At 41.6% G+C, this 26086-nt stretch overlaps 2 protein-coding genes across 2 annotated transcripts in view; both read right to left on the bottom strand.

The window, feature by feature from the left end:
• Nucleotides 1-7816, bottom strand: part of CD247 (CD247 molecule) — a 48297-nt gene extending 40481 nt beyond the window's left edge. Inside the window, 3 exon segments of the mRNA XM_062511304.1 lie at nt 7522-7648; nt 7651-7758; nt 7760-7816. Of these exon segments, the coding sequence (XP_062367288.1) occupies nt 7522-7648; nt 7651-7758; nt 7760-7816 (292 nt within the window).
• Nucleotides 7817-17045: 9229 nt separating this feature from the next.
• On the bottom strand, nt 17046-23982 carry CREG1 (cellular repressor of E1A stimulated genes 1). The gene is made up of 5 exons (XM_062510687.1): nt 23648-23982; nt 22551-23178; nt 20419-20538; nt 18957-19141; nt 17046-18571 (listed from the first exon to the last, which is right to left on the bottom strand). Coding segments are annotated over exons 1-5 (1269 nt in total). The 3' UTR covers nt 17046-18570.
• Between the last annotated feature and the right edge of the window lie 2104 nt (nt 23983-26086).

Below are 26086 nucleotides of genomic sequence, written 5' to 3'. Positions count from 1 at the left end.
CTCTGGCTTACTGACTATAGTTATGCTCATAACATATGAATGCTCAGTTTTACATTTAAAAGATCAATAGTTTCAAGAAGTTAAAAATTAGGCAACAAGTGATGGATATAGTGATTCCCCTTTCCTTCTCTGGAAAGTTATAATTCGCTTTCATTAATTCTCTCTGCAATTACCACCTGCAAGTATTTCATTCTTCCACATCACTCATCAGAGAAACCCTCCGAAAAATTTAGGCAGAGACTTCACATGTCCTGAAAGAGACTGAAAGAACCAGAAACCCCTTATTAATGAAGATGTGACTGATAAATAAGTTGGGGAAAAACATGCAGGTAACAAACAAGCATAAAGTCAAATCCTTTCCTAGTGTAAACCTCCAGTTAATTATCACATGTGTTACTTCGGTTGCATTGCATTTGCATCTCTTCACATTCCAACAGACTATTAACTCCTGAACCAATATTAATAGCAATCATTTTTATCATTTCTTGAGAAACATTAAAATTAAAAGTCATAACAAAAATCAAACAGAGAAATGTGCACTTAAATCACTTCACGCAGCACTGCTTCTATACATTTTACTTGAAAAATCTTTTTATTACAAATTGCCTTAAGAGTTTCTAGTCTATAATGATTTAGACTTCCAGAATTAGTTCCCCTCTGGACACCAAGTCAGGTATTTTACCTCTAGGCAACGGATGATAAAACAGCATAAAAAACCAGATAAATCGTGAAAATTAGCAACAACTTGTCAGAAAGAAATCTGCAGAATTTAGACAGCATTCTTTCAAAAATTATCCAAAGATATTAATTTGCTACATGGATGACATTTTACGAATAGAGCAACCATTCTCATAGTAATTCACAGAATTATTTGTTTGCTTCTTAAAAACTGTCTTTAGGTAGAATTTATTTTACAATACATCAACAATACATTATTTCTCTCCCTTTGTATCCCATATTCCTTCCCTTAGAAGATGATTATTAATCCAACTTGTAAGATGCTATCCTATTTTTGCCATTTGCAGAAATGCACCTGCACGCTTGCACCAAGTGCTGCTGAAATTGCCTCACATAAAAGCCCAAAGTGATGACACTGTGCAAATCTGCATCATGGAAAGAAAAACCTCCATGAGAAAGGCAGAAAGAAAGGGAGAGGACTCAAAATTCCTGTAAGACTTTCTTTCCTGGAGTTGGCTTCACATGGCTGGATGGAAAACTTCGTAAATGGCAACAACACAGAGTGGATAAACACAGAAATAGTTTCTGCTCCAAAGACTCGATGTGGAGTTCCCTGACTGAAGCTTGCTGACATACAACTAAACAAATGACCAAATGTTGTAGCTAGTTGAAGGCTACGCTAATATAATACAATACACATTACAATTTTTCTTTGCAAAAGTTTAAAATTCTGATGCGTTAATTGTGAGCTGCAAGACCCCAGCTCAGGAATCCAGTTTCACATGTATGTTTTACAGGAGTAATTCAAAACTTTCAGCTATTTCTGAGTAACAAAACAAACATCTGATAACAAGGAATGCCTGGTACTGACCATTACAAAGTTGATCTTCCTGACTGAAATTATATTTGAGTTTATTTAAAAAGTGACATTGTCAGATTATACCAAACTCTTATTTCAGATAGAGCAGACCAGAAGTAAAATACTAGATGTTCAATTTTAATTTGAGCTGAATTTCTATATAAACCAATTAAAAATAAATGTTCTGAAAACAAAGTACCTCATTAGTTTGAGCCCTGCTCCAAAATCCATGTGCCCACACAAAGAGCCTCAATCTGCTCCCACCCAACCCAGTGGTCACCACCTAGAGATTTTTTTTCTTGTCTGTTTAGCCCAAGCCTCATCTTGCTTTGTGAGATGCACACCATAAGGAAATGGAATTAATTTACAGCACACACTGATGTGTTAAATAGTTGGAAGCTTTCTTATAACTGCTTGGCTCTGTTTATTTCACGTTTGGCTGTCATGCAGACAACACTAAGTGAAATGAATGCAAAACACACGTGTTTCTTGGCTGGAACAAACTCATTAAATTTGGATGAACAACAAGGAAAAGGGGGTTTTAAGTTACATAGGTCTGTATTCAATGGCCGGCATAATCTTACTTTAAATTAAACACCATCTAAATTAGTATTCCCTCATTAATTTCCTGGGCATTGCACCTTATCCCCATTAGAAAAGTGTTTCAGACCACTGTTCTGATGTAAATAACAAAATTTATTAATTCATTTTTATTATACAAACTTGGAGGGGTCTTAGGAAAGCTTCTGTAAGCGTTCTCTGGTTCAAAATGTTTCATGTGCTTTCCTTTTTTGACAAAGAAATTAGTTTTAGTGTTTGCAACCCTGAGCATTGCAGCATGCTATCGCACTCCCAAATTAGCACTTGCCTTCAAAAAAAAAATCCTAAGTGACAAATTATATGGCTAGTTTGCTCTTTTTTTTCTGGAGCTACGCAGGCTTGCGTTTTCCAGGTTAACTTCACAAGCTAGAAAATTTTAGCAGGAAACTACAAAAGTGTATTTGCAGTGAAAGTTAATATTTTCACCTAAGACATCAGCTTGAATTGTAGGTAAATAATTTCCTTAAAAAAAAAAAAAACAAACCAAACAAAAGAGCCCACAAGTATTGATAACTGGTCACCCTCTAGACTTATTCAGTGTGTCCTGCTGCTATTTATTCTAACATTTGTTGAAAAATTTCCAACCTTTTTCCCCTTCTTCAAAGCTTCCATCAAATTCTAATTTGGAATATACTTCACCGCTGCATTATCCGAGTTTTCAAAGAGTTCTGTTACCATTATGGCTTCTCCCTCACTTAAAAATATAACAAATTGAAAAGAATTGTCTGCTACTCAGAAAGAGTCAGGATAGAGGTGAAATTGTCATTACAGATACACCTCACAATAGAAACAGGCCAGATAGTACAAGGATTTCATCAGACTCCACAAGCACGTGTTTAACATACTCTCGTATACCAAAAGCACAGAATGATGGAAAACTCCAAACGTCCTGTTCTTGTAAGGCTAAACAGAAATATAACAAAGGACTGAGAACAAAATACACAACGGGCTTCCAAAGGTTGAAGGTTTATTCCTAGGGAACTTGTAGGACTTGTAATATTTCCAACTTACATGGCTCTAAAATTGAGGTGGCTTCTATCACTAAAGCAGAACTTGCACAGACACCAGTGCTTGTGACCTCTGAGTCTGAGGAACTAGATAGTTTCTGCTTCTGTTTTTCATAGTTGTATTGGCAAAGGACTGAAAGAAGTCTAACTTGCACAAAGATGGATGCACCCACTGTTTGGGGCTGAACAGAAACATTTCGCTGTTTTCCAAGGCCCGTGTGTTTGGGTGAGTGGATCGAAGAACTGCAAACCAAGCTCTCCGTTTGCCTGCACATTTTATCTGTTGTATATCAAGTCATAAATCAAAGGACAGAGCGGAGGAAAATTCTTTCATTGCTTTCCTGAAATATAAAAAGCTGATTTGGACTGTCATATTTTAAAAGCTAAAAATACTATGCACATCTTAAAGGACCAAGTTAATTAAAAAAACAATATTCAGTCCCAAAACATTACCTTAGACAACATCACAAATCAGAAAAATCTGCAAAATTTCAGCTTCTCACAGACTCTAGAATAGCATAAATTGTTCTCTTAACACTGAAAAGAATCAGCAGTGAAATTTAAATTTATCTGTTGGCCGAAGTCAAGAGTGAGAAGTCAACAATACGTTTATAAGTTAAACACGCTCATGGACAAAGTGGATACCTTTATCAGAATACACATTTTAAGTGTTTTTAAGAAGTTGCATCTTCCATTCATGCCACCCTAGAAGCATCCTCTATTTTCTTGCCAGAATAGCTGATGCATCTCACATTTTTACGTACTATACAGAAACTCAAATATATGATTAATTGGAAAAGGGGAGGAGAATTATATGGTTGTCTGCAATTGTGCAAAAGAAGTATTTTTCTTCTATTTTTGAAAGGGAATTTGGTTATAATTTGGAAATCGTTAAGAAACAACCCATATGCAAGGAAAACCAAAATATAATAAAGGTACTCATCATGCTAGTCACCATTCAAATCTGTGTGAACAACAGAAAATGGTTGCCAAAAAACATTCCTCACATGAACATTCATTTGCACATCAAATTCTTGTCCCCTTAAGCTGCTAGTGAGCTTCCTTTTTTAACTCTACTTTGGCTTTTTATCCACATTCTTACTTAAGAAGGATACACAGAGGAAAAATAGAAATATAATGTGCAGATAGCTTTCTGTATTTTGTACATCCTTCTCATCTAGCGCACATACAAAGCCAAAAGGAATGCGATCGTTAATTTGTTGCTTCACTGATTAGGAATTCTGCGTGCAAGGGTTAAGATAGAAAGCACTTATTCTGTAACAAGCATTACAGAACTGAACACAGCACTGCAAGGGCTCAACAAATGTCCCTTTACAAAAAAGGCTACATTGCTTACATTTTGTTCCATTCTGCCAGTTCATAGGGTTTTTTCCATTAATTATTAATGAATCATTTTCAACAGGCAGGAAAAATAAAAGAAATAAAACATGTAAAATTAAACCTTTAAATTTGTTCCCCCCTAGGTATAACAAGAATGCAGCTCAGAGAACTTAAGACAGCACATCAGGACATGGGGATGATATAAAAAAAACCTCTGAATTTACTCGTTTGGATTCCTTACACAAGCTTGTAAACAACTCCTGGCTTACAAATCTTGTTGTCTGCAGAGCAGCTAAATCATCTGATGAAACAGAAGAGTTAATGCTGAGACCTGTTACCTGTCCCTGAACTGACTGAAAAAGGCCCAATGGCAACCCAGTGGGCAGGTGACAGAGATACACAGAGCAGAAAAACAGTGTGGAAATGAGTTGTGCAAGTAACATCTGGTAAAGATCAACACACTGTAGTTCCACAGAGTTAGCCTAAAAAAAAAAAAATAAATAAATAAATAAATAAAAACAAAAAAAAAAAAAAAAAAGGGGGCACTGTCCAGTTCCATTTAGCAGGCAATACTGAGAAAAGTGACTCTGCAAAGAAGTGTAGAAGGGGAGGGCTGCTCTTAAATTTTTGCACGTACATTTATATGCATGCGTGTGGCGGGTTTATATAAATCAAAGAATTATCTCATCAGCCTTAAAAAAATAATTAGGGGGCCAACTCCGCAGCATTGCTCACAGGAGTGTTTTAGTGTCATACTTCAGAACAAAAGCTGGGTAAACCATGAAGGTCTTCGCCATTTTAGCTGTGATATTCACGTACAAGTCTTTCAATATTCTTCTCAACAAACAACAATTATTAACAAAGTAAGGTGCTCATAATTAAAATTATTATTTTTCATGGACTTTTTAACAGATAGAGTTATAGGAGGACCTCAGCTAGATTTCCAGATGTGCACTTGTGTGCCTTTGAAGAGAGGAAATAAACAAAATTAAACCTGTGTATATACAAATGTGCATTTAAAAATGTGAGATGCCTTCCCTCTGTAATTATTCAAAGGCCAAATTTGAGCATTCTAAAATTTGTGGTCTGATGTCAAACTGGAAAGTCTGCATCAGAATTCATGGCCTATCTCTAGAATTACTTTGAAACATTGTTTTGTTTTTCCTCATGCCTGACATATTTACTTCAGAACTCAAAGATCAAAAAGAAAGGCTTTGTGAGTTCCTCAGTGCTAGTCTTGGTGGCATCTTTCAGCTGCCCTTTTAAAGAATAAGTACAAACACTTTATAGTGAAGTGGAATGAGCTCACTGTGAGAAGGCATGCAGCTTACTGAATCTGTCTGAGCTTGTTTCATGAAAAAAAAAAATAAAAGTTCATTTCCCTAAAAGTCCCTCTAGAAGCGAACTCTAAGAAAGCTTGAAAACACTCCAGGCAGCAGAAAATCAATATATCTTTCTGCTTACAGCTCTGGGCTGAAAAACCCAACTGTTTGGTCTCATCATTGAACTAAATTCATGACAGATCTCACATTTTTATTTCTGTCTATTCCGTATCCATAATGTGGCAACAATTTCATGAGTTTTGATTTATATTTCTACTATTTTACCTACACTCTTTGCCTAAATGCTGCTGTACTTCAAACTGTTACAGGTATCCCATCAAAAACACTCCCCCCTCAAATCCACAGGCAGCCACCTCCAAATCAGTGACAACAGTACTCAGTTCAAAACTTGAACCATGTATTCTTTGTGAGTGTAGATACCCCAAGAGCTCTGCACCACAGAGCTCTGCAAGCTGCATTACATATTCTTCAGTTTTCTGCTAAAAATGCACAAATAGGAGCCAGAACTGCAGACATTGCGTGACAGGTTAAAAAGAAGGAAGTGTAAAAAAGATGATTTTGCAGACAGATTTTGACCTAAAGTAACTTCCATACTTTCACACCCTTGCATGCTTCTGTGGATACAGAGCATGGTACAAAATATAAGAAGTATACTTAAGTAAAGGGTCATATTTGGGTATCAGGAAAGGACAGAGACCCCAGAGGTAGAAGGGAGGACAAGCACAAGTCATGGCCCGCCACAGAGCATAAAACCCCTCTCAAAACCCTCCTGAAAGAAAAAACTCACAAATCACCAGGACTGGTTTCACAGTATTAGAAAGCAGCTGCAAAACCCTCCTCTCATCCCCAGAAAATTTCCCAAAAAAATGTCTGTGGCCGTCACCCAAGATCTTTGAGGATGCTGGCTTCAAGCACAGCCAGGGTGGACACTGGGGAGAAAAAAAAAAAAAAAATCTTCTGGAGGATTTGGCTTTAATGCATGCTCAGATGTGTCCTATGGCACATTCAGACCTCTCTTGAGGCCTTTTCCAGATGTAAACGCTGTTGCTCTTTTGATCTACTACGCTCCTAAAAAGAAAATTTCCCCTTCTCCAGCTCAGTGTGACTTCAGAGGATTTGTGCTCACCAAAGCTGCTCCACTTGGCGCCCGAGCAGGCCCAGCCTATGCACCACACAAATAAATAAATAACCAAGGAAGAAACGGCTTCATTTTGTGCTGTGTCTGGTGGAGAGGAGCGCGAAGGCAGGGCTGTGAGGGGAAGGGCTCTGCCCTTTTTCTCACCACTTGTGCTCCATTTCCCACCTGCCAGCTCCGCTGAGGACCGCAGACCGGCGGCCCAACTCCATTAGAAGCTTCTGCTACATATCTCACTGCAAGTGACCGCTTTTCCATGGCTGCCTCAAACCTCTCCTGTTAAATCCAAGGAAATCTGCCCAGGTGAGGGCTGAGGGTTTTGTTGAGTTGCTGTTCAGCTGTGGCTGCAGAAGAGCCCCTCACTGCTGCCTTCCAGAGGGGCTCTTTATCCCAGGCCAGCTCAACACGGCAGCTCCCGCTCCTCCTCCACAGGAGGACAAGCGTGGCCGAGGTGCCCACACAGACACAAAATGGTGGGGAATCCACCACAGAAACGCTTCACGTTTTCCTCAGAGGAGCTTTAGGAGAGCGCCTCACAAACCAAAAGCGCAGCTTTACCTGTGGCTGGGAGCTGTGCCTGCAGGGTGACGAGGATGGCGATCTTCCTCCACTTCATCCTGCCGGGCCGGACACCGCCGGGGACGGGAGAGAAGGAGAAGAGGAAGAAGAAGAAGATGATGAGAAGAGGCTCCTCTGCAGGCTGTGCTGGAGTGCGGCCGCCACAGGAAGAGGCTCGCCTCCTATGAGAGCTTCTGGAGTCCACCTGCCGGCTTCCTCTGTCTTCACAGCCTCTGCGTGAGGGCTGGGGTTTGCCTTCTTGGTACTGGGGTTTGGGGTTTCCTTTGTTATTCATCCTCTTCCTCTCTGCAAGATGGTTTTCAGTGAGCTGGGGTTTTTTTCCCACTCTGATTGTTCCTAGATCGTCCCCACTCAGCGGCCGCTGGTCTCGGTTTCTGGTATCAAATTTTGACCTGACTTCAAAAGGGGTTCATGCAACTATTCCCAGTGTGTGGCACAGGGCACAAATAGAAACTTAAAACCCTAAGTTATAGTCTTGAACAATACAGCTATCTAACTCAATGATATAAAACTTATTTCTAACTCCCACTTTGCAAGAAATCTCACATTATTGTGCTCGTTTCGAATGTGGGCAAATAAAAATTTTCACTTCTTTATTCATTAAAATAAAAGTTCATCTTGGACAACTGTGAATTAGAAAAATTTGAAAACATAGCTTAGATGAACCCTAAGGCTTAAAGCCCAGCTTCACTCCCATCAAAATACATCTGGCTCAACAGATCTGAGTGTTTAATGTTTACAGCAATAATACTAATAACTCACCTGAGGAACAAAGCTTTGGCTAGGAGGAAGTACAAGAATCTCAATACATGGTTGTTTTTTTTTTCCCTCCTGTTTCTAAGTCTTAGAAAAGAAAGAGGAATATGCATCCCCAGGAGGCATCAAAACTGATGATAAAAATTTCCCTAAATTATGACAGAATGAGAGTTACTGTGCACACAACAAAAGTAAAGCCTTATAGTCTTTTGAAGGCCAAGTAAATTGAAGTACTTGGAAGAAATTAGTCACTTTGCTCTCAGGAGTAATGAAGGCTAATACATGGATGAAATTGTCTTTTCCTTTAATTGAATAATTATCTACTGTGCCAGTCAATACCAAAAGTACTAGACTCTAGTAGCAGCCTAGCACCAGGTGCAGTAGTGCAGCACACCCTTGTGTGACACCCAGGCAGTGCTGCTGAGCCTCTGCTCTCTTCCAGCCCTGGGGAGGGTTTTCTTTGTGGCTCTTCTACCCCAAAAGCTCCAAGGAAAGGCGGGAGATAAGCTCTGACACCACCAGGCAAAAAGCAGAGCACAGCGTGGGAGAGCTGCCATGCACTGAACCTGAAAGAGGTGACATTAGACCCAGAAATGTCTGTGCTCAGGTACATGGTCTATATTCCACAGCAAGGTGGATAAAGCCCTTCCTGTCCACATCTCTGTGTGACAGAAGATTGGCTGAAACAAGGAATTAGTGAGAAGAAAAAGACCCTTGCTCTCACTTCTGGCTGCCTCAATCTCACTAATGCCTTATCCAAAAGCTGAAATATCATCCTAGCTATTGATATTTTTGGGTAACAGTGCTTCCACAGAAGCAGATGGCACTGCTCATCACTATTCCACTGACCTCTGTCTCCTCCTGTTATTGATCATAGCTTCTCCGTCTGGCAGAAAGCCAGCAAATTATCACTTTGAATAAAGAATTGAGGCCAAAGGTAAGGAAAAGAAATGAAAAGCTGTGCAAGAAAGGGAGATTAATGGCAACAGTAGGCACACTGGGAGAACAGCAGTTGGGCTAGTGTGTTTTGATGTCTAGATAGGGAAAGGTCAGAGAAATTGAGTATATGGACTTCACTTGTAAGTGTGGGTAGAGTCAGAAAAAGGCTTTGCATGACAGTGCCCCTAGAAATTCTCACCTCCCCATCCCTCAGCTTTTGAACTAAGGCAAGCTTATCATTATCCAAATATAATCAAAGTATACAGAAGAGCACTCATGCTTGTATTGAGTTATTCTCACAACAAGGATGGCATGGGAGAAATGCAAATCATATGCAGACAAGCAGGACAGGAATAGATGAAGAGGAAGTAGTCTCCTCTCTAGGAAAAAGCTTTTCAGCATTCATAAAGTCTGCAATTCTACCATGAGGAATAATTTGCTTAGAGAGTCACCTTTTCAGTTTTTGTAGTCTTTGCATCTCTAGGAGCTACACAGCACTGTAAAAGCTCCAGCACCTCCTGCCCATATTGTGCATTGGCCAGTCTTGCAAATGCATTTCTACCAACAGCTTCAACCATACTGATTTTCAGATTACTCACTTCAGTCAGATTGTAAGGACTTTGTTAACCCTGGCCTAGAAATGAATGCCAACCCTCGTTCAGCTGAACCAGCAGCAATTTTTCTCAATACAGAGAAGGCCACGGTAGAAATATAAAACCCTTCCTGCTGTGTTAAGAAAAGCTCTCAGCTAAACTTGACTCTTCATCTAAACATATGGGTGGAGGAAAGTACATTCTCAAGAATTACCTGCCCTGGGAAGACTGCAATATTTGATCTGTGATTCGTGAAACAGAATGGGTTGGAGAACTGAAGTGGTCCCCAAGTACAGCTCAGTGTGTTTAATGCTGGTTAAGGTGCAGCTCATTTTCCGTAGGATAAGATCTTTCATAAAATAGGGCATACATAGAGCTGGTTCTATGCATCCATATGCCATCCTTTATCTGGACACAAAAAAAATCCTGGAACAGCTCTAATGCAAAGGGCTGATTCATTCCCAGAAGCATTCCCTTTTCACACTTACCTGTTATGCTTTGACTGTACCATTAAAAAAAAAAAAAAAAGCAGCGGGGTTTGCAGTTTTAACAGGAAATAAATGAAAACTTAAAAAAAAAAAAAAAAAAAAAAACAAAAAAACCAAAACAAAACAAAAAAAAAAAAAAACCCACACTACAGTCAAGCTGAGGATTAAAAAAAATATATAACTACACACTGCCCTCTGGCTCCTGTATTGCTACCACAGAGATATGACTCTAATCATCACCGCAGACTGCTGGGATTGAGAACAGGTCGGTTATCAGGAGCTCTCCTAAGCCCATTTGATACAGTTAGCACTCGCAGGCAAAATTAATTCCTACATCACCTGATGGAGGAGCTGGCTGACTTCAGAGATGTGAGAATCCAGGCAGACTGCAGAGCCTTGCCCCTGGTCCAGCAGGGAGTGACGCTTGCAGTGGTACAATTAACTCAACAAGTATTAGAAACATTTTCTAAGATGTTCGCACAAAGATAACGGGTGTTAAAGAAAGCAACCATTTTCACTGGTGAGCAAACTGTAGCCTCCAGCCAGGCATGCCATTCAGACTAACACACCGAAAAGAAACGGTCTGCTGTTTGTAGTGTGTAAGCCCACAATTTTTATTGATAAAATGTTGCAGAGTGACAGTCCTACACTACTTCACTGCATCTCAATGCACTGTAGTGCCTTACAGTGCAGCTTCAATTTGCTGTAATTGGGTTCAACTGAGCTAATCCCTTTGGAATGCAGCAATTAATACTTATTTAGCGGGAATGGCTGCATTCCAAGAGGATTAGTCCCTGCTCTCCACTTTTGCCAGCAAATGGAGAGCTGGAAAGAAGACAGTGTCTAACTACAGTTCTTGCTTTGCAGCTCCCAACAGGGAGACAGAGGAATTGCTACAGCTGCTCCCCTTTGTGTATGAAAACACTACTTTTCCAAGGAAAACCCACCTGACTGTTACTACTTCTTGCAGCTGCATTGAGCAAATAGAAACCCTGACAAGTGCAACCAAAAAAAAAAAAACAAAAAAAACCAAACAAACAAAAAAAAAAAAAAAAAAAAAAAAAAAACATAAAAAGGGACACCTGTGAAGGACTACAAAGACAAATATGACCAGGGATGCATGTTTCCTATGGGAGTTCATAAACAGGTCCTGATGCAATGCAAAAATGCATTTCTGTTCATTATTTCAGGGGCTTTTGTGACTGGCAGTTTCCTGTTCCTGCTATGGTCTTAACATTTTCAGTGCAACAGGGGTTGTGGAAACCTATACAGGAGTTGTTTGGAGAAAGTTAAAATACACCCTCATTGAATGCTCAATTTTGAGACTACTGAATCTGTAATATCCAATTTTTCCCTCCCCAGTGACACCTTTATGATCTGCTCTGGATTTTGTTGTTCTTAATGCACTCAAGAGATTGTTGTTTATGCCATATTTTAAAGAGGAGGCTCAGTGCTTCTTTTCTTTTAGGCTACTCAAGCTACTCTCTCTGGCATCATCAACAACCCTGTTAATTGCAGGTGAATTTCCCCAATTACATTGCAGCATATGTACAAAAATTATGTGACTTTATTACCTCACACATTCTCAAAATGCTCTTTTTAATTCTAGAACACCTTCAGTATTTTCTTGCATGGCTGCACAGAATATAACTTATCAGGTTATGTCTTATATATATAAATTGTGAAGCTAGGTTTTAAGGCCTGGGACAAGTATCTTCATTTATTCTCCTCCCCTCTTTACCCCTAACAGACACCTCTTCTGCATGTTTCAAATGGTCACCTGAGGAAAAAACTTAATTAACAGAAATTCACTTAAGCATTTAAAACAAATCAAAACATCCAATTCATGTTTGATTAGGCAACTGGTTTTTTTGGCTAAAAGATAACAAGAAAGTGTGTAATATTTGTATAATCGTATAATGCAGGGTTTGTGCAACTATTTCTCTTTATCTCTAAACAATTGTCATCTTTTGAATCTAGAAACTGTTACTTGTTAACACTGGAAGATGTTTAACAGGTTCCATTGGCATAAAAACATAGAAACACAAATTATCTTCAATGTTTTCACATAAAGATAGAGGCTTAGATATGCAATAACACACTATTTCTTGACACCCTCTCCTTTGCACACACACCCCCTCTGGTTCTGTCAAATTACTCTGTTCCTGTAGCAATCAGATAAAAAAAAAAAACAATCCAAAAAAAACCCCTTAAAATTAATTACAGATTAAAACCAAGTAATCTTGTTTTTCAAATAAAACATTCCTGCCATCTAAGGGTATAAAGATGAGTTACAAGTACTTTACATGAGTGTTGCAAACTCATATCTGCATTTTTATAGGTAAGGGGAAGGGAAAAGTAACGATGCAAAGTAAATTTACAATCCAAGTCAGTGGCAGTAGCAAAAATATCATGAAGCAGTTCTAGACCTGTGTGGACACACTGACAATACTACTGAGGTCAACGGAGAGACTCTCCTCATTCAACAAGACACACCACCAGAAATGTGGCATCTCTTCTTTTTAAACTGGAGAAATTCTATGCAAAAATAAGCCTAGCAGCTGCAGGAATCAGAAGTAAATAGTAGTGGGGAATTTTTAAGGCTTTTTAATATAGGGCAATAAGATCTAGAGGAAGAAAATAATTTGGAATCATCATTACAGTTATCAGGTTGATTAAAGTCTACCATTCCCTGAACAATACAGAATTAATACAGAATTGCACCCTTTCTGCTACTAAATGCATACCTGGTCGCTCTCAACCAGAATACTCCAGCTCTACAGGCAGCACAGCTAATGAAATTCAAATTTTCACAACATTGCTTTTGTACCTTTAATATACATAAACTGGGGTTTGTTTCCTCTCCCCAGATCACAGCTGTGGGAAATGCAAACACAGAGAACTCTCAGGGCCTTGTGCATACAGGCACAGAGATAGAGGTGGATAAAATGCTTGACCTACAACCTTGGAGAAAGGCTTGGAGAATTGGAACATTAAAAGTGAAACTGATGTAAAACAATAACAAAAATCTGTAGTTTAAGTAGAAATACGTTTTAAGCAAACAAATATGTATTCTGTAAGCAAAGCAGTATGTTGCGTAAGATAGTAAAATATTTTAAAGTTTAGCAATAGAACCTGTTATATAGTTATGTAGAAGCTTAAGCTGTATCAATGTGGGTTTGTGAAGTGTTATATGATTGATTGATTGAAAGATGACACATTGCAGCAAAGCCACAAAAATCAAAGCAATTAGGAATTGTGTAAAAAGATACTAGCAAGTTTCATAGAAGTATGTGATTGACTAAAAAACTAGCATAAAACATTGAGAATTAAGAATAAGGCAGCATAAGAATTAAGCAGCTTCTGATATTATGGCACTAGATGTAACACCTTTAACTTCTCACCCTTCTATGAGGCTAACGTCATGAGACAATAAAATATCTTATTTTAAAATGCCTCTCAGATGCCCTATCTCTTGTAATATTAACCTCCTGATTAGCTGGCATGACATTTATAGGAGCTTGGTAGTTTTGAGGTCAAACTTCCCATTCCAAATCCGAATCCAACAAAGTAAAAACAAATCTGACAAAGGCAAGTACCCAGAAGTGTTACCTAAGCTTTGTTTCCACAGAAAACCAGGCTGTGAAGAACACTGACTACTACTCCCAGAATGAATGAGTCTTGCAGCCTAATCTTACACATCAATCCAACTTAGCTCTGAGGAAGACTCTAGACACAGAAATTTTTGAGTCAAAAAGCCCTGGGAGCAACAGCAAGAGGTTTGCATGTGAAACTCACAGGCTGAGCTGTCCAGCAGAGAAAATTATTGGAGAGCACCGAGGACGGCTCCACCCAAGCAAAGGAGCTTGCAGGGAGGGCAGGGCAGTGGCCTCAGTACCCGGACAAGAGCAGAAGTCGGGTGACAGCAATCAGGGTCAATCACGCTTAAGTCAGGCTTGATGCCAAGACAGGACTGAGCAAGCAACAAGAGCCTGAGCTCTAACACAGTCCTCATGGATAAAGGGAAACTTCAGGCTTTTCCCAGCTCTGCCTCACCACCCAAACACCTGCACATTATCAGGGCAGCCCCAAACCAAAATTAATTAGCTGTTGGAAATTACAAATCAGAGTCAAGTGGTTTAATTCAGCTCATAATAAGCCTAAGACAAAGCAGGGTCAACACTAATGAACTCCCTCTCTCTGGATGCGGCAGAAATAAACATTATTGAATCTGGAGCTGGCTGCTCCCAGTCTACATTTCCAAGGCATTCTATACCTGCCTCCATTTCCTTTACTAGAGTTACTTAATTTAAAAACCTTTAAATCATTTTCATGGATATTACTTCTGAGCTCTCCATAGCACAAAATGATTACAAAACACAAACAAACTGATGAATGTTCTTTTTTTTCTTTGCAGCCAGCAGGCTGCTGTGTTTATGGAGGGAAGCATTCATAATGTAAAGCACTGTAGAAAAAAGAATTTGTTCATATTATGCCCCCGTCGTTTGCTTTTCCAGCATCTTTGTGTTATGATGAATTCAATAAGCACTTTTAAGTATTAAACATTTAACACTCCAGCCGAACGTAAGTCTGTGGCACCCTCTTGTGTTCAACAACAATATATCAGTTTAGTGGATTTATCTTGATTCCATGTTTTTGCTCGGGAAAACTTTTTGAGACCAAATTAATCAATTAAGTTATGATAGCACTTTTTGTGTTAGTCTGATATTCTGATTGAGCTACTTCTATTTTATTGCAAAGATCACAGACACAATATTAAACAGCTAAGAAATTAATTTCAGAGAGAACTGAAAAAAAGGATTAAATTAATACCTGATACATTTAAGATCTATTGTGTAATGGTGTTGCATTCTGCAAGAGCCTACTGGGCACAAGTCCTACATTTAAAACACAAGAAGGAAATTGAAAAATCAAGAAGTAGAAACACAAACATAAGCAAGACCAAAAGAAGGAAGAGCATGTAGCAGGAAGTAGAAGGAAGAACATGACAGGTTGTGTTTACCCTTATTAGACTGCCAGCTAACAAACATCATGTGTCAGACTCCCATGAATGGTGACTTCATTGCTGTTGAGAATATGCTCAGGTACATCAAGCATGCCCTGGTAGAGAATGCACATAGAAATCAAAACACTGATTCATTGCTTACAGCTGTATCAATTGATTATGCTCAGCCTCCTCTGTTCAAAGCCACACAGTATTATTCGTGGAGAGCGGGGGGAAAAAGGAAACATGCTCACAAACAAATTCCTGAATGAGCTGAACAGAATGAAGGTGAGCACAAGGAAAAGAAGTGAGGAAAAACAGGACAGGCTGAGGACTTTCTTGGGTTAGATATAAACATTTACACATATATTACTAAGGGAGAAGACTGATAACCTGAACTGCTTTACATTCCACTACTACATATAAAACACATCAAAAAGTATTCAGTGAGATACACAGATACAACTCCAGAGTTCTTCTCTAATTGATCCTCAAATTCAGGCCTGTACATTTAGCTTAACCTGTCTGCTGTTCACCATTCTCCCAAAAAAAACATCTGGTTGGGGTCTGTAGTAATTATGTCAAGACAGACCAGACTGACACCATCACCAGTCCTTTATCAAAAACTCCTCATGCCTCTCCCAGGCAACTCCACACAGCACTGGCTCCTTCTCTCCCCTCTGCACGTTCCCTTCTTCCTTCTGCATGACTGGCAAGCCCCAACCTGTCCCTTACCCACCCACCTAACCCTGTGTGTCCCTCACACAGCATCTTCTTACCTTGTCTGTCCCTTGCACGACCACAAGTCCCTTCCTCCTCACAGCACAGCCAGCAGCCTCCATCCCAAACTGCAGCAGACTCTGTGCCTCAAACCCCAACTCTAACTACCCCTAGAGCACCTAATCCACTCTTTTATAACCCCCATCCTCACTGGGCAGGCAAGGCTGTCTCCACTTCTCAGCAATTAGTACAGCTGTAACTCATTGAGGAAAATTGCCTTCTACACTATTCTTACAAGCTTTCTTCCCATAGGGCTCCTCACAAATTTCAAAGATTGTAAATTGGATGATGAACAGTTGTTGGAGTAGTTTTACAAAATTGTTTTAAGACCTTACTGTTACAGAAAAAGGCCCTTCCAAAGACAAAATACTTGAGAATTGATAGTAAAAGCAGAAGAAAACCAGAAACAAAGCCAGCCTTATTCTGCACCAAACCCTCAAGGGAAAGCAATACATCGAAGGCGGTCTACTGGTTTGGGCTGGGATTTTGGGTTTTGTGGTTGGGTTTGTTTCTTGAGCTTGCTTGGGGCGATGTTGTGAATGTGCTTAAAACAGCCTTTATACCACAGCAATGTTTTATTGCTTATGCGATGTCAAGACTGTTCCTGCTTCTAACCCTGCCCTACCAGCAAGGAATCTGGGAGTGCAGAAGCAGCTGGTAGAAGAAGGAAGTCAGGGATGTGGGGAATGATAGCATTTGTCTTTTTAGTTTTTCATTTCACAGCATTAGATGCAGGAAAGCATATGAAATACAAAGACACGCATTTATTCCAAGGAGGGGAAGGCAGATGTAAGTAGGGACATTTCCCCATTAATTCCAGCAAGATTGAAAAGTATCAGAGAAACAGTAAAACAAGAACACTGAGAAGAGAGTGCTTGTATGATACAGAGCAGGAGGGAGAGAATAATTCTTGGACATGTAATAAATAATGCTTGACACCACTTGTCAAAAAATATTTTAATTTTAACAAAAGCATCACACATCATATGTTACAGGGTTACATGTAATGCATTCAGGTATCCTCACAGAAAGGACTGAGCCCATGAGTTGAGTTTTTACAACTGCCATACCTAATATAAAAATATTTTTCAATTTTACATTAAACATCAGTGTTACCTATTCAACATAAATTGTTTCTATACTGAAAGTTTTTCTGATCCTAAATTAGTTTTAAAATAGTAGAACAGAACAGTAGAACAGCACCAAGTACCTTCCTTTCCCTTATGAAGAACTCTTAAGTTAAATAAAATATACTTTCACAAATGATCCCAGTATTTGTGAAAAGGAGTGATATAACAACAACATTAAAATATAGGGATTTTATATGACAAATCCCACTGTTCTATATATCAACCTCCTCTAAGGAGTCTAAATTCTTTACTCTAGGTCAAATAGCTAATATTCACTCACTGTAAAAATCAATTAATTTGTTCATAAACACTTTTTAGCGTTTGTGAACTTACCACACAGCAGTTTGGAGAGGATGTTAAAAAGTTGGTTTTTGTGGTTGGGGGCACCTTATTTTAACACAGAATTAGTTAAGCACACCTTCCATTAATTTTCATTCTCTACAAGTCATTAATCATTTGTGTCATACTGTATTGCTTCTTTTTCACTTCTGATTACTAATCCAAAATTGCTGTGTAAGTCTTCCAGACCCCAAAATCTGCTCAGTTCTGTTGAGGGTAATAAAAGCTGATAAATTGCCATTTGATCAGACTAACAAAGCTGAGAATTTCAGAATCTCAATCAGAAAACATTCGTCCTTCACAACAGCCTCATTGAATTTATAAGACACTGCTCATCTGCTTCTATTACAGAGTCAGGGCACATAATCAGCTGAAGAATTACCAAGAACTTATCCTGAGGCACAGGTACAGCTGGCATGAACACAACTGTATTCTAAAGCACATTCAGTGAAACAGAAAAATGGCTCAAATAAGTGAAATTTATCAGCATGCAAAGGAAACTCTTAACAGGATTTGGGAACTCGGCACCTCACTTGTCACTGGAATACAGGCAATGTTTTCCATTCCATCAGCAGAGCCACCCTGTAGAACATCACTGTAAAATTCTAAACTAAATTGATATCAAAAATAAAATAATATTGGAAAGTGCTCCAAAAATATTATTTAACTAAGCCACTGAAAGCTTTAGAACTGGACTAATTGTTAAGATTCCAGTAAACATAACACTTCTAAATGCACACTGTCAGATACCTTTCCAAATTCACATCCAGTGAATAAAATTTATTGCTTACACACAAAGGTTTTTCAGTGTGACATGATTCAAGCTAGTGAGAAGTTAAATCTGCTCCATAAGGGTAATACACACTCATTAACAATGCAAGGTGTTTGATTTATTGTATTATTAATTCAGCTCTACACTACATAGAAAAAAATAAATCTTTCATGAAACAGCCAAAGTAATTCATTTCCACATCAGCATCACCAAGGATCCTCTTCCACCTATAAGGAGTAAGAACAAGAGTGAAATGGATGCATAATTCATGTTGACTGTGCTAAAACATACTTGAAAGTTTTGTAGACTTGATTTTATGTAGACAATAGAAGTCAATTTCTCTATACTACAATATCATAAGGACAGATTCAACAGCAATTTTCCTCTGGAAGTATCAGCAATATTGCTGCAATCCCATTAATACAGCTTCAGGAATACTAAAGAGTCTCACTACTATTAATTATTAGACCAAAACATCATCTGTCTTGCAATTAATTCAAACAGAGGACAGTGACCATGCCAATCCTACAGGAGTCCCTCCTCTGTATTAAAAAGAAGAAGTTTTACAGGTGTGAAATATGAGAGTTAGCCATGAAAAACTTCAATACTCACTAAGGCTTGACACTGTAGTACTCTTCTGGTGTCACAATTTTCAATCCACCAAAGTAGTCCAGGACCCAAATATTGGTGATGTTAAATTTGGCAAAGAACCAATTATGATCCTTGGGCCAACTTTCCATTTCAGGGTGGCGACTGAATAATGCTTTTTTTGCTAAGCCTGCTTCTGAGTCATTCACCTAAGCAAAAAACAGGAAAATATGACAATAAGGTAGTCGTGTAAAGATGAGTTTTAGCTAAATAAATACTGCTGACTGCAGTGTGCTTTTTTTAGTTCAGCCATGTCTTGCCCCAAGGGACTCATTACTGTGGCTGAGTCTGCTCATCTTCATTGTGGTGTGCAACAGTCTGAGACAGACAACACTTTCAAAGTAGCAGATTCTAACATTAAATCAAAATGCCGCTTTTAGAGTTGGCATGAGCAAGAAAGTACTTCATCAACATAAGCATAAATCTTTAAACAAATCACAAAACAGAGAAGTATGGATTCTAGGTGAATTGTGTGATGTTTTAGGTGCAATTTTACCCCCTCTGCACCTGATCATTCAAACTGACAAACAGATCCAGATGTGCTCAGACATTTGTAAACACACACACAGAGATAGGATGGATTCACAGAATCTGCAGAGAAGGGAAGCTGAAAAGTGTGACAAGCACTTAATATACAATGTGCAGATGTTTAAAGGGTTAAATCAACAATGTAGAGCTCTGGGTATGGCACAAGAAGAACCACCTGAATGAAATCAATTCCATTATTAATAAGAAACTCAGGAAAAGAACTACAAAATTACTGAGTGCAATGTACAAATATCAGAGCTGTGAAAACACCAAATAAGAATAGAGACTATCATTTAAGAGAGAGTAGTGACGACTAGTTCTCATCCTCAGTCATTATCCCAAATAATGGGATTAGGATCTTCAATGAATAACACACGCAGTCCTCAATTCCTCCTAGGAGACACCAAAGTGGTGCACAAAGAACACTGCCCTGTGTTCTGCAAGGCCACCAGATCACACAGTGCACACTTTTTGCCTATAATACCTGCAACTTTGTAGCTCTGGTTAATATTTACTGTAACAGAGTTTCAGAAGCAGGCATGTCATACTGCACAAACCAAAGAATTTAACTGAGCAAGAGATATATGAATGAAGTATGAAGGTTTTCCCAAAATAAGGGCTTCAGACTTCTTGGTTTCAGAACACATTGACAGGAATGAGGGAGATTTCCGGCATTATTTCCCCCCCCAAACTCCTTGCTAAAGGCATGTCAACAAAATTCCTGCAAAAATCAAGTGGTAACTTCATTTTCCTCCCACAAACTATAAGCTGACACAGAACATATCAGCCTATGCTTTTGCACAGAATTTCTCACCTTTCTCTTCTCCCTCCACTAAACAAATCTGTATGTGATGCACACAGCCTTGCCCAGAGTCTCAGCAGTGTTTCAGCTGCTTACCTTTACAATGCTCCCAACAAAGATTATGTGGGCACAGAGGGGGTTCTGGGGATCATATCTGTGCTTCCTGCAGTAAGGAGTCTGTGCCAAAGACACAGTCAAGGAGGCATTTGAATTGACCTGAAATACAAGAAGTAAGATAAGAGGTTTATGCTTGTTTTTCTTACGTGAAAAAAATGTCATACCCACCACATTTTCAGCTCTTGGTACTTTATTCAGCTCAGTAATACTGGCAAAAAGAACAGGGCTGTCACCACCTTTTCTTAACTACATCTGAAAGGCTCCTTGGGCGAGCTCTGAATCTGACATAAAGCTCAGTTCAGAGGCGTGCTGAAGCTTGTTAACATAAATTGCAAACATCACAGAACAACACTCCTTAAAACTCTGAATTCAGCCTACCCATTCCACATGAAAATGATGATATATTACAATTCACAGACACAAAGGACAGTACAGAAAACAAGGACACATAGTGAACTTCACCAGGTTAATTTTGATGGAAGGGTAAAAGGTTACTGAGAAGGCAACCAACTGAGCTTCACAAGTTTTGTTCAAAGCAATTTTACCAACAACAAACATCTCTTCAAAACAGCATCCTGGGTCCTCCAAATAGCTCTTTTGGCCTTGAAAGTGAATTTCAGAAGTTAGGTTTTTAAAAAATTCTGAGTATGTAAGTGAAACACCCAGCTTAATGAATTAAAGAACCCATATCTGATTGTTTTTCTAAAAACTAATTTGGTGACCATGGCTTGAAAAGCACTGGTGCCAAACAGGGCTGCAGAATGCCACCTACTAAAGATTATTATCTCCCAGTAAGGGAAGTTCCCCTGCTTTGAGAAGCTTCATTAGAAGGGATCATGTCCAAGAGAAACCCTCCAAAGCCACTTGAACACTACGGAGAGCACCGGTGACCTCATGAAACAGAAGCAACCACTTGAGAGATAGGAAGTTGCTTAACTCCCAAAAAGATGACTCATGATTATTCGGCACCTTCTCCCTTGCCCGTGACTATCACGTGTCAACAGTTTCTGCCCTGAAGCAGCAAAATAAGGACCTGTTGAGGAGCCTTCTGAAGGAAATTTTCATTACCAGTTTATACCATGAGTTTTATGTTATTCTGAAAGCAGCCAGCTGTATCCGGGATGGAGAGAAAGGTATCAGGAAAAATAAATTAGACTCCCTGCAGTACTGAGATACATAATTATACTATTTTAAAGTAACAAACTAAAACTTGACATGGAACAAACAAAAAATGATAAAACAGTCTGAAAAATTACCATTATTTTGTGGTTTGTGTTTACTAATATTATAATCAAACAAATCTAATAAAGGAGCCATACAACTGCTATTTCATTAAGTTTTTAGCAAACTCTTGGCCACAAAAGATCTGGAACAAGGCAAATTACACACTCAAGAGTCTCAGCATGCCAACACTGCCTTTCCGTGTGTGCTTCCCTTTATGGTAAATCCAGAGATTTAGCAACTATTCCTTCAGCAGGCTCTGTAAGAATTCTGTTTGCTTAGGTCCCACACTGACAAGTCCCAGTACTTCTGACCTTCTTTATGTGTGTGTGGGTGAAATTTTCCCTGTTCAAGAATTCTGTGGTGCCTCACTTCTTCGCTCAGTGCTTCTGGAAGCTGCAGACACTTCTTCTGTCTGGTGCTGCCCTTTTTTTCTCAAGGCCAGGATCAGCAAGAACTTCTCAGGAGACTGCCTGACTGCCACCACAGATAGCACTGCTTGTGATTAGCGGGTCAAGGGCTCCTAATTGTCCCCAGGGCTAACAAATGAAGCGACATCCACGGAACAGCCGTAAACTAAAGCACAGAGGAGGAAGCATTTTTACGCCGAGGGTGGCAGGGCACTGGAACAGCTGCCCAGGGAGGTCGTGGAGTCTCCCTCTCTGGAGAACCCTACCTGGACATGCTCCTGTGTCACCTGCCCGAGGTGACCCTGCCGTGGCAGGTGTTGGGCCAAATGATCTCCAGAGACAGGTCCCTTCCAGCCCCGGCAATCTCGCGGCCGGGCGGTCACAGCGCTTTGCAATCACCGCTCGCTGGCGAGCGCAGGCCCGAGGAACCCGGGTGTCCTTCCTGGGGTCACTGTCACCGCCCTCGCCCGCCCCGCTCACCTCCAGGTCCTGCACGGAGATCTCCATGTCGGTCAGGTATAGGTAGGGGACGCCGCTGCCGCCGCAGGGTCCGGGCGGGCCGTCGCTGAGGGAGAAGATGTTGGCGAAGGGGCGGCCGCGCAGCCCCTCCTGCGCCGACAGCGTGGCCAGCGCGCCCCAGTCGCAGCTGTGCAGGACGTAGCGCGCCATGCGAGCCGCCTCCTCGGGCGGCGGGATGGTCGCCAAGGCGGCCAGCAGCAGCGCGGATGCGGCGCACAGGAGCAGCAGCGGCCGCGCCATCGCTCCCCGGACAGCTGAAGACCCGCACACCGAACCCCGCGCCGTGCCGTGCCGGCACACACTGCCGGGCCCACCCGTACTCGCCGCGCACCGCGCCGGGAGGGGCGGAGCCTCGCCGTGCCTCACCAATGGGTGCAGCGCTGACCGCCCCTCCACGAGCCAATGAGCGACAACCTCGGAGCTGACGGGCCACCACCCCCGCTGCCAGCCAATAGGCTCGGGAGGTCCGCTCCCCTCAGCCAATGAGAGCTCCTGGGGGCGGGTTAATGAGCGCGGCCGTTGTAAACAAACCCCAGGCGAGGGCCGGGAGGGGGCGGAGTCAGCGGCAACCCGGCAGCCAATGGGAGCTCTGCTCTGCGTCACCGAATTGAGGGAAAAGACCCCAAAATTGCCGAGTCCCGGCTGTGACCAACCCCGCCGAGTGATGAGCAGCCCATCCAATGTCTATTCACCCTTTCTGTGAAGAAATCCCTCTGACTGTCCAGCCCGAGGCCATTTCCTCTCACGCTGTTCCTGGCAGCAGAGCCCAGCCCCACCTGGCTTCCCCCTCCTTTCAGGTGGCTCTAGAGAGCAGTGAGGTCCCTCTGAGCTCCTTCTCTCCGGACAAACACCCCCGGCCCCCTCAGCGGCTTCTCACGACACTCCAGGTGCTCCAGACCCTCAATGCCTTTTTCCAAGTGAGGGGCCCAAAACTGGACACAGCATTCCAGGTACGGCCTCACCGGTGCCGAGTACAGAGGGACAATCTCTGCCCTGCTCCTGCTGGACACGCTATCCCTGCTCCAGGCCAGGATGCCATTGGCCTCGTCGGACCTCACCGCCCCCGGCCCATAGAATTCCCGTTTCTCGGAGCACCTGGAGTGGCTCCCCGTGCCCAGCGCAGGAAGAAGGGAACGAGGCGGCAGCGCTCCCGCCGGCCTGCGGGGGGCGCTGGTGGGACGTGGCTCCCGGCGATGTCCCCACCATGTCCCATGGATGTCCCGGTGATGTCCCCACCATGTCCCGTGGATGTCCCAGCGATGTCCCGAGGATGTCCCGGCGGCTTCCACCTGTGCCGAGCCCGTCCCCCGCTCCGGCACGCCCCGTTCTGCGGGATCCGAGTGACGCGGGACAGGCCATGGTGCTGTGCCTGGCAGCAGCCATCCCCTGGCATCACCCCTGCTTTGTGTGCCTGGGGAAGTCTGTCCCATCTTGGAAGTGTGCAAAACCCGCATGGATATGGCACTTGAGGACATGCTTTAATGGTGACCACGGGGTGCTGGATCAACAGGCACACTTGGTGATCCTAAAGTTCTTTTCCAACCGCAATGATTCTGTCACTCTACAATCCAAGGGCTGGCACCCACTATCCCTGCCCACTGCTAATCAGTCTCAAAGGCTGGTTCTGTGTCACCACAGGTGTTTGGGGCCTGGCCTTGCCTTGGGAAAACCTTACCCTTTAATCACAGCAGCAGGGAGTATCTGTTTTGGGCCACAAAGCTCACAGAATGATTTGCCCCTAGGGAGAGCTCAGGTGTTACCTCTTGCACACTGCAGGGTGTATGTCAGAGCCCTCACCTCTACAAGGCTTGTCTTTGTTAGTTGAACACCATCCCACCTTCCACTGAAGGCTCTTCCAAGCTACACTGAGCTAGTTTATTTTATCCATCACTTTGTGCTCAGTAGCCTTATAAAGATTTTTATAAAGCGATGCTTTAAACTGGGGTAATACTGAGACTTAATTCAACTTGTCCTAAAAGATGGATCCAAGTATGATTTCCACCTGGATCCAAGTATGTTCACACTATGTAAATAGCAATGTAGCACTGAGAAAGCCAAATTAATGTGCTCTGTGACCACCAGGTGCCCCACAGCACCCACAGTTTATAGCAGGCCAGATGGATCATCCTGTTGGGCTGAACTCAGCAAGGAAAACACACCACCCTTCCATCCCCTATTATTTATCTACTGCCCTGTACAGGCAGAACAAATATACTTTTTCCCTCCAGTATTCCCCTTGCCTGTCCTGTGGGCAGAGATCCCTGCTTCCTCTCCAAGACACACGGAGCCTTCTGCTGGTGCCTTCTCCTGGAGATGTACAGGAGAAACTGAAATATCTGTAGGGGAAAAAGAAGAAAAGAAAAAAGAAAAGAAAAGAAAAGAAAAGAAAAGAAAAGAAAAGAAAAGAAAAGAAAAGAAAAGAAAAGAAAAGAAAAGAAAAGCTCTAAACCCCCAGTGTGCAGCCACTAGGCTCTCACTTCCTCAGTTAGATCTCAGAGAAAGGAGAAGGATTCTTTCTGTTGTGCTGCAATATTGCCTAGGGGCTCTCAGCATCCTTGCATAACAGGGTCAAGAAAGTATTGCTAGGCACTACTAGTTCTCCTTTTCAATTCATGTGCTTCACTGCATTTAAAAACCAGTAAATAGGCAGTAATATCTCACCATAAATGGAGCCAAGTTTACTTCCTCCAAGGCTGAATTAATGGAACAATCTTAATTTCAGTGTTTCATATGTGATGGGCTTCAGCCTGTGTCCCTGGAGAAGACGTATTTTAGTCAGAAAGTGGGCAAGGTCTCCATCCTGGCTTGTATCATGTTTTGTCTGCCCTCTTTAGAGCTGGTTTTTCCTGAGCCAGCTCTCTCTGTAGACACCCTGGTTGCTGGATGGGCTGGGCACGGTTTCTCCTCAGACACAGCCTAGCTGTGCTCTGGTCCAGGCTTCCTGTCTAGGTCATGCAGTCTGTCCGTGAACAGAAACCTTTCTGTGTCCAGATAACACTCGGGGGCTGTGCAGTCTAGCTGTGTGCAGTGCTTGATTACTGAGCCAGGCAGGCTCTCCGCCCCCAAATGACAGCCAGGGTGATTAAAGTCACTTGCCGGGGTGATTAAAGTCACTTGCCGGGGTGATTAAAGTCACTTGCCGCTGCCTTTGGCAGAAGACACTGACCTGTGAGTCAGCTCTGGCAAAAGCTGAAGTGCTTAGTGCTTTGAAGTGCCAATGCTTGCTGCCACATGAGACCCACCATGCAAATTGTTTCTAAAAATGTTGGTTAGATTCTCTCCTGAGGAGATACCAGCCCTGCTGCTGCTAGAAGCGGCACACAACGCAGACCTTTGCTGAGCAGAGAGGTGTTGCATGCTTGTGCCTAAGACATTTATTTGTTCTCACCTTCAAACTTCCTGAATAACCTTGGTTGGGAATTTAGTTGGTGACTCTTTCCTTGGTGTATTTTTTAGAAGATAGGTAAAGTTGTTATAGCACTGGCCTGGTGTTCAGC

The sequence above is a fragment of the Cinclus cinclus genome, chromosome 2 (assembly GCF_963662255.1).
Source record: "Cinclus cinclus chromosome 2, bCinCin1.1, whole genome shotgun sequence".
NCBI lineage: Eukaryota > Metazoa > Chordata > Aves > Passeriformes > Cinclidae > Cinclus > Cinclus cinclus.
The sequence above is the reverse complement of the archived record's forward strand: the minus strand, read 5'-3'. Positions and strand labels throughout refer to the sequence as shown.

What these genes read in the sequence shown, in the direction of transcription:
- CREG1 (XM_062510687.1), bottom strand. Translation starts at nt 23,982, where the DNA reads ATGCCAGGGGATGGCTGCTGCCAGGCACAGCACCATGGCCTGTCCCGC. An exon ending in AATTCTATGGGCCGGGGGCG is followed by an intron (nt 23,179 to 23,647) that starts GTGAGGTCCGAC and finishes GACGCAGAGCAG; the next exon opens with AGCTCCCATTGGCTGCCGGG. An exon ending in TTGTTGGGAGCATTGTAAAG is followed by an intron (nt 19,142 to 20,418) that starts GTAAGCAGCTGA and finishes TTTTTTGCTTAG; the next exon opens with GTGAATGACTCAGAAGCAGG.